General features: G+C 41.4%; 1 protein-coding gene across 1 annotated transcript; it reads left to right on the top strand.

Annotated features, from left to right (window-relative positions):
- Positions 1–29: 29 nt before the first annotated feature.
- Positions 30–2,864, top strand: LOC119280667 (epoxide hydrolase A-like). The gene is made up of 3 exons (XM_037561456.1): positions 30–329; positions 1,734–1,934; positions 2,057–2,864. The coding sequence occupies exons 1-3, from the start codon at positions 30–32 to the stop codon at positions 2,537–2,539; spliced, it is 984 nt and encodes a 327-aa protein (XP_037417353.1). The 3' UTR covers positions 2,540–2,864.
- Positions 2,865–9,072: the final 6,208 nt, after the last annotated feature.

The following is a 9,072-nucleotide window of genomic DNA, read 5'->3' on the forward strand; positions in this document are numbered from 1 at the left end:
AGAGAGAGAGAGAGAGAGTTTGGCTGACCATGGAGGGTGTGGTGATCAGACACCGGACTGTGGAGGCGAACGGCATATCGATGCACGTGGCGGAAGCCGGCCCCGAGGTGGACGCCAAGGGGGCGGTGTTGTTCCTGCACGGCTTCCCAGAGCTGTGGTACTCGTGGCGCCATCAGATGGACCACTTGGGGGATCGTGGTTACCGCTGCATCGCACCTGACCTCCGTGGCTATGGTGGCACCACTGCACCACCGGATGTGGCTTCTTACACCGCCTTTCACATCGTTGGTGACCTTGTTGCGCTCCTTGACACCTTAGGGCTTGCAAAGGTACAATTAAGCTTACCTTGTAACCAAATAATATAGTCTGTTTTTCGATTATCTAGAGAAGACACATGAGCACACACAAACAACACATCCCCACCACACACAGGCCGATAGCACGTCTGCAAATCAGATGCTAACAATGATTATGATCGGAAATACATTACGGCATCTCATAGAATGATCTTGTTCAGTGTTGGAGAGAGTAAGAAAATATTTTGTTTAAGCCTTAGAATTTGAAAATGCATTCTGTGTGGAATCGTGGCAAAGTAACAAAAATAAAATGTACATGTAACAAACAAAATGACCACCACCATTTTTTTATGTTGTGAATAGTTATGACAAGCGAAGTCTAAAAAAAGTTGCACGTCACAGATGGCTTACAAAATAGTTATGATTAATGTATAGTTATAAATAATTGTTGAATATAAGTAGCAAGTATTTAAGCTTTTTTCATGGATAATTGCATTTTGAGGGGGATTTTTTTCTCATGGATGATTGCATGTTAAGGTGGTATCGTTGCATGTTGAGATAAATACGTTGCAGCTATATAGAATTTTGCGCACAAGCCTTCTCTTATCATCTCGATACTTAACTAAAAGATGCCTTTTTCACCTAGCTACTATGTTTTATAATCAAACAAGACAAAATTTTAATAATGCAAATGCCTGAATGAGGACACGTGAAGGAAACAGATATGTTTTTTATGCGCGCACACATGGAAGGTGATATTCTGTCTATGTGTAATATATTATGCAGTGTTTTAGTAACTGTACTACTCTTCTGACTTTTCGGAGAAAATTCATAAGCCTTCTGTTTTCTCGTTGGGCAAAAACCAATTTTTTTTCTTGTTTTTTTGTGAGTGAATTCCATTTTTTACCTTGTAGTTGTACATTTGTGACACATATTACCCTATTTAGCGGAACTTTTATCGAAATGTCAGATTTTGGAGACTTTTAACACGGTTTTACCCCAGTTTTACATTTTGTCTGTTTATGGTCGAGAGGATCGGCATGTTGCGTCATTGATTTGTAAAAAAAACTGTAAGGATCGGAGGGCATCATTGGCGATCTTGTCCAAGCTTCTCTTGTCTATCTGTTCCACTCCTTGTGGCCGTCCACATGTTTTTGGATACAGGGCGTTACCTCACACCTTACCTGATGGACACGCATCAAAAAACAAGGGTCCAAAGATTTCAAAAGGGGTATTCTAGACGAATTTTCACTCGAAGGGGTAATTAGTGTCACAAATGTATAAATATGGGGTAAAAAGTGGAATTCACTCTTTTTTTTGTTAATAGCGGTGGAGATTTGTTGTGCAATATAATTCATAAGCCATCTCCTGCATACATGAATGTTCTGACCGATGTGATTTTGACCTCATACTGTACGCACCATGGTTGAAATGAAGGTGTTTGTGGTGGGGCACGACTGGGGCGCCCTCATCGCGTGGTACCTGTGCCTCTTCCGTCCGGAGCGTGTGACGGCACTCGTCAACACCAGTGTCGCCTTCATGCGCCATATCATGATCCGCAACGGTCCCGACTTCGTGAATCCCATAGAGTACTTCAACCGCGCATACGGCCCCAACTACTACAAGTGCCGCTTCCAGGCAAGCCACCAGCACACATTTGTCCGGAACTTTCAGCTGGTCTCTGTATTATCAGATGCACACGAATAACTATTGCTACAAAATCATTAAAAAATGTATATATGCGTATGGTCCACGTACAGGAGCCAGGTGTCGCGGAGAAGCAGTTCGCGCCGGCGCACGCCAAGCGCCTGATGAGGCAAATGTTGTGCCACTGCTTTAGCCACGGCGTGTTCTGTGATGAGGAGATGGACGACAACAAGTACCCGACATCACCGCTTCCGCCTTGGCTCACTGAGGATGACATTGACTACTTTGTCACCTCCTTCGAAAAGACTGGCTTCACTGGTGCCATCAACTACTACCGCAACTTTGACAAGAACTGCGAGCTGGCGGCACCATGGGCAGATGCCAAAGTGCAGGTGCCGACCAAGTACATTGTGGGAGACGGTGACATCACGTACAACTTTGAGGGGATCCAGGATTACATCCATGGTGGTGGGTTTAAGGAGGATGTTCCGCTCCTAGATGAGGTGGTCGTCATCCCCGGCGCTGGCCACTTTATCCAGCAGGAGAGGGCCCAGGAGGTCAGCGACCATATCTACGACTTCATCATCAAGTTCTGATCTCGAAGTCCAGATGGGCGCAAGTATCCATGTGCTTTGCAGTTGTTGTTTGATCTTGCATGTATCTGTTTATTGTAACGTCATATGTTTATCTCTCTATTTCCATTCATGGTCTGTATATGGGTTGTTGTATATTGTATCTGCGCACGTACATTAAGTTTTTAACTTGTGCCGGCGTGCAGAACGATCGAGGGGATCATCGTGCAGAACGATCGAGGGCCTGTGCCAGTGTCATACTTATACCTTATTACAGATTTTTCTTCCACACTAAGCTCTACTCTAACCCTATCAACCAGTTCACAAAGAATTGGATCCTTAGGAAAAAATAAGGCATGGCTTCGTGTGTACACAAGCTCCACACTAGTTGTGCGAGATTCAATGTTGACCGTGCCACAATTATGTAAGTGCACTACATTGTGGTACACCCATGCTACATAAAAAAGGAATATGCGAAGGATTAACTCGATGCAGGTGACTGAGGTTGGTCCTAATATAATGAAGTGAACTATTTTAAAGGATATAAAGCTTGTTCCTATGGTCCTATTAGCTAAACTTCATAGACCGGATATGTCATATAGAACTGATCTACAACCTCTGAAACTGATTCATATAATACTTACATTATAGACTAAGATGAGTACCTTGTGGTTTCAATATATCTAACTATTGGTGCGGTGTCTCCACTCTCCACCCTTCCACTCTTCGACTGGGGTTTATAGATTGGGCTTGGATTGGCGTTTTGGTTGGGGTCAGGTTGGTTTGATGGAAGGAGGCGAGAGATGAGACTGCAAGGGGTTGTTTGGGACGGCGGTCACTGAAGGCTTGACCGGTGGAACATGCTAGTAAGGTGGGTATACTAGACTACTACAGTTGTGGTGGATTTGCAAAGTAACGGGATGGAAGGGGATGAGGTGGTTCGGGGGGAAAGGAGGAGCCAGCGGTCAAATACAAAATTTCCCCGCACCTAGTCCAAACTAGACCGCCCACTATTTTTAAGGTCACACACGTGCCTTTTACGTATACGCGAATAACACACCCACGCCAAGACATGAGAAAAACACACCCACACAATAGGTGCATCGAAAATGTAACCCATACGCCAAATTGATAGGCACTCGATGCGCGGCCTTTCCACGCTAAACCAGCAGGCTATCAACTTACAAGATTAAACGCTTAATGGCATGACTCTATATCATGCCATCATATATTCGTTGTAACGTCATGCAAATATGACGGTACAGTATTACCGGCGGTGGCCCATCGCCGGAAAATGACACTGGGCCACCTCAAGGCCCAGACACCTAGCAGCAACTCGATTACAGCACGCGAACTAGGGGGGTGGTTTGAAGATGAAGTGTGAAGTTGGCGTGCAAGATAAGAAGCCCTCGCAAATAGGTTGGTTAGGATCGATGTAAATCCTAGCCCTCGTCCCCCTTATAATGTGAGGGTAGGGGCAGACCATGGTAGTAATCATCATCCTCCACTTGTAACCCCTCGCACGAGGAGTATGGTATTACCTTGACAACGAGGGTCTGAACCTGGGTAAAAACCCTGTGCGAACTCCCCTCAGGTACTTCTGGCTATGCTCTCCAACCTAACGAGGGCACTAAAAATTTCCTCACCGGTAGTTGGCATGCCGGTTAGGTGTTGCATCGGCCGCATACCGAGTCTAGGTCGGATCTTCCATCACGCCTGGAAGCTTTGCGCTAGGCAAGAGCTTCACATTTGGTTCTTTCACTTTCGTTGACAAGATAGCTCGACGTGAATGAGCTACTTCAAAGAAGAGGGTTTCTAGAATTTTCATGAATCTGAGAAGAAAAAACGTGAGTTCAAAAAAATGTTTTCGTATTAAAAAAATGATGCTGGATTTAAACAAAAGAGTGTGGATTCAAAAACTACAAAAAGTTCATCGATTCAAAACATGTTAATTGATTCAAAAAATGTTCATTAATTTCTAAAAATGTTCATGAATTAAAAAAATACCTAATTTCAAAAAAATATCTGATAGAAATATGCTCACCAATTCTAAACACCGTTCATGAGTTTTAAAAAATCACAATTTAAAAACAAGATATTTACGAATTTTAGAGATGTACATGATTAAAAATTCATGAATTTGAATTTTTTTATAAGTTCATAAAATAATGATTATAAACTCGAAAAATGTTAATACATTCAGAAAATATGTTCACAAATTTGAAAAGATGTTGAGAAAATAAAATAAAAGAATAAATAAAAATAAAAATGCAAAAAGCAAAGAAAAAAGAAAAGAGAACACTAACAAGAAGAATGAAAAGAAAAAAGGGAAATGATAAAAGAATGGAAATTTAAAAAAAGAGCAGAAAAAACCGACTGGAAAATTCTGGTCTAGAGAGGTCCAAAATGTGTTCGTTGTTGGAGCAGGGGTAGGGGGGTACGCGCTAAGGAGATGTCATGTACAGTGCCTTTCGCACACATTTTTGTAAATGGCGCTCGGGCGCACGGCTTGATGAGTCGCAGATCATCAGCGTCCTAGTCGCTCTCTCACATGAAATTGTCTCGCTCGCAAAAAAAACTATCTCACTTGGTGGGAGACACATTGGAAAACTTCTAGTTGACGCTAACCACTAAACAGTTTACTGTTAACCAATTTCACCATTGAATTTTGAAAAACATAATCTGGAAAATGCAAAACTGAAAGAAGTTCACAAAAGTTGCAAAAAGTTCATAAATTTGAAAATATCATGATTTTGAAAAAGTGCACAAGTTTTATAAAAATTTTGGGAGTTCAAATAAAAGTTCGCACGTTCAAGGATTTGATCATTTTTTGCAGTTTTTTAGAAAAAAATCATGAAAATTTAAATAAAAGTAAAAAATATATATGAAAAATAGAAAAAGTAAAAGAAATGAATAGAAAAAAGAAAGGAAAAACTGGTAGGAAAACCAAATGAAAACCAACTGGGAGCTTCTCACAACTAGACTGTGAGCTTCCCAAAACCGGACTACACTAGGGGCTTGTGGCGTCGCCTGTGGGTTGAGAGCAAACGAGAAAACAAAAATTGGGCCGAGTCTAGTAGTGAGGGGGTGTGGGCCAATTCGTGTGAACACACTTTAGTGTTGCAACGGACACCAAATAGGATTCAGGCGTGCCAGGTTTTTGGTTAGTGACCTGCACATGGAATAGGATTGGCCATACAGTACACCTGGTCTATCGAGAGCAACTAATCAACGAGTACTCCTTCGGGAGCACCCGCAATGGTCACTTTGGGAGGACTTGGCGTGCTCTCAGTCGCCGCCACGTATCGCGCTATGGATGCTCCCTCCGTATTCTTTTTGTACGCGCTTTCTGCATTTAGATTATTTTTTCGGTGTTTTCATCCCTTCGGGTATTCAACCTGTTTTTCTTAGGTTTTGGACCAAAAAGATTTTTTTGCGCGAAAAACGCTTTTTCAATTTTTTTCCCACCGGAGACATAGTCGTGCCTCTCGAAAAGAAAAAGCATGTTTTCTTCCTTTTGTGAGAGGCGTGGATTTACTACTCATGAAGGCACGAATTTGCTTCCACGAGAGGCACAATCGTGCCTCTTCGAAAATGAAAAAAAACGTGCTCCCAATTTGGTTTTTTCACGAAAAAATTCACGAAAAACGTGCTCCCAATATGAAGTTTCTTGCTATTTCACTGCTAACTCGAGTGGTTGAATGAGTTTGAAATTATTCCGTGGGTGAAGTTTGTGATCGACTGATTTTGACTATATTTTTTAGGACATATTTGGTAGTAGTTGATTTTTGGTGTGCTGCTCATGTGTTCCTTACCGTTATAGAGATCTCCGGGGTAGAGCACTAGTGCTATAGTTACATTGTATTTACGTATAATATAGTACCTTTCTAATTTCTTTGTTCCTAACACTGTAAGTTTTAGTACTAAATTTTTGTGATGTGGCTGGCTTTAGTTTAAATTCTACACTTATAGAGACTATCTTGTTATATAGATGACTAGAGTTACTCCTTGTGCACCAAATGGGTCACTAATGTCATGAACAGATCACCAAGCACATGCCCTTGATTTGTGTGAACGGATACATTCGCTCACTTGCTCCGATGTTCTGTAGTGCGGTGTCGAAATGAGCGATGACTTGTTCTGATGTTTTTTAGTTCGGTACATAAAATGAGCAGTGTACTAAATAGGTTATCTTACCCGCATCCTTGTTTTTGATTGATCCATGATCACCGCATAAAGTTTTGTCAACGATACTCCAAAGTAGCTTCCGGATCTTTTTTTGACTGGAGTGGGCATTGTGCCTACTGTAATACTTTGATGTTCTGGTTGGATTTGAGAAATCTTTTCTGAAGTTGGAGCAATCTTCTGATACACTCTGTGTAGTGATATCATAGATGCACGACACTACATCATACTCTGATAAAAAATTCATTTAAACCTACAGATTTTTACAGTTGGAATAAAAGGACCATTATTCCAGTAGTTGATGACAAGACATTAATAACTATTTCTATTAAAGCCTTCTGTTTATAGAAATGAGTGTCCCGGAAATAGTCACACTTATGAACAAATCAGCATTCTGAAGACATTGTGGTCTTTATTTTGGTAGAAGAGTGCCTTCGCAGAGATATACAGACTTAATTATGATCCAACTTAGAATTTATGTTGTGGAAAAGGAAGAAGCTTGGTGCCACCATGGAGCTGTGGCCGGCCTTTCTAATCCGTCGGAGGACTAGTTATTTGATAAGCTAGCTTCCTAGACGGATTCGTACTTGGATGTTGGACAGCACGCACCTAAGACAAAAAAAAGACATGAACACCATGCGACACGACTGATTTGAATATTTGACGGCTACACAAGCATGTCCCTCCTGCGTTTTTTCTTTCTTCACAGCTGCGTTATTCTGGCCCTCCGAACGACCGATTTGAATATTTTGGCTGTAGTTGATTTTTTTTGGTGTGGTACTAATATCTTTCTTACGGTTATAGAGAACTAGTGCTACAGTTGCATTATATCAGATGTACAAAAATTATTTTCTTTCTAATTTCTTTTTTTTCTAACAGTATAAGTTTTAGTAATAAATCGTTTGATGTGGTTGGCTTTAGTTTAAATTCTATAGTCGGGAGAATATCATACGGAAACCAATATTCAATGAGATCTTCATGTTATACAGAGAACTAGAGTTACTCCTGTGTAGCAGATGGGTTACTTATGTCATGAATGCATTCGCTCACTCGCTCCGATGTTCTGTAGTGTGGTGTATAGATGAACGACGACTTTTCTGATGTTCTGTAGTTCCATATATAAAATGGCCAGTCTACTAAACAGGTTATTTACCCGCATCCTTGTTTTTGATTGATCCATGGTCACCGTATAAAGTTTTCTCAATGATTTACTCCCAGGTAACTTTCGGACCTTTTTTTACTAGAGTGGGCATAGCGCACACTGTAATACTTTGATGTTCTGGTTGGCTTTGAGAAATCTTTTGTGAAGCTGGATCAACCTTTCCATTAGTGTAGTGATATCATAGACGCACCACACTACATCATCCGATGATTAATTTTTCATTTAAACCTACAGATTTTTACAGTTGGAATAAAGTGAGGTTAAGATATTGTGATGGTGCGTCATTTTTTGGAAATGTCGAAGAGGATTTCTAGGTTGGCAGAACCATATGTAAATTTAATTGGCTAGTTTCATCGGTATACTCATTATTCATAGAGTTTCATTCCAGAATTACCTTTGGAGAAAAACCTTTGGTTAGTTTCATCGGTACTAGTTATTTGCGAGGAAATTTGTTCTGTTTCATCAACCAGTTTATGACTCATGCCTTTCTCACTATACTCGTTCTGTTGTTCATGAAATTAGTTTAGAAGCCATGGTATTTACTGAACAGATGTCTCTAAAAACAGGATAGTTGAGGCCAGCTTCCTACTAGATGGGATTTTTGCATATAATGTTTCTGTTTTTATCTCTTAACTAGGCGTCTGCCCGTGCGTTGCTACGGGAGCCAAAAAAATTGTGTTTGATATTTGGCAAACCAACTTGTGTCACCTACCCAGTGTCTTAGCTTCGTCAAGTCCGATCTTCAAAGGTGTTTAGGCAGCGTCAACAGATTTGCTCCAGCTTTGCCACATACATTATGACAGCGTCAACCACCTTATTACAACTTCTAGGAAAGAAAGACAATGGAAAGTTGTAAAACACGAAGACAAACTTCATCTCTTGAAAAAACATATCATTGGCCCAAGATCATACTTCCTACAGCTTAGAGGAAAACTTGGGCGTCATATTCTATCCGCACTTATTGGATCCTCCAGTCTATTGCTGCACTTATGCCAGCGAGGTCGCCAGGGTGGGAGCCGTGTGGGTAGATCGAACGGCTGGCGTCCCCCCCAATGGATCCTGCGGCAAGCCGCCCGACAACAGATGCCAACAGAAGCAGGCGCCATGGAAACCGCCCAATGACGGATGAGCAGGCGCCACGGAGAGAGGCCTTAACTTCAATGTTTTTAGCTTATGAGAGAGAGAGGGGGAGAGGGAGAGCGAGGTAGAG

The sequence above is a fragment of the Triticum dicoccoides genome, chromosome 3B (assembly GCF_002162155.2).
Source record: "Triticum dicoccoides isolate Atlit2015 ecotype Zavitan chromosome 3B, WEW_v2.0, whole genome shotgun sequence".
NCBI lineage: Eukaryota > Viridiplantae > Streptophyta > Magnoliopsida > Poales > Poaceae > Triticum > Triticum dicoccoides.

Excerpts from the sequence above, each read along its gene's own strand:
- LOC119280667 (XM_037561456.1), top strand. The coding sequence starts at position 30 with ATGGAGGGTGTGGTGATCAGACACCGGACTGTGGAGGCGAACGGCATA. Across the intron at positions 330-1,733 it reads ACACCTTAGGGCTTGCAAAG|GTGTTTGTGGTGGGGCACGA; the intron begins GTACAATTAAGC and ends GTTGAAATGAAG. Across the intron at positions 1,935-2,056 it reads ACTACAAGTGCCGCTTCCAG|GAGCCAGGTGTCGCGGAGAA; the intron begins GCAAGCCACCAG and ends GTCCACGTACAG.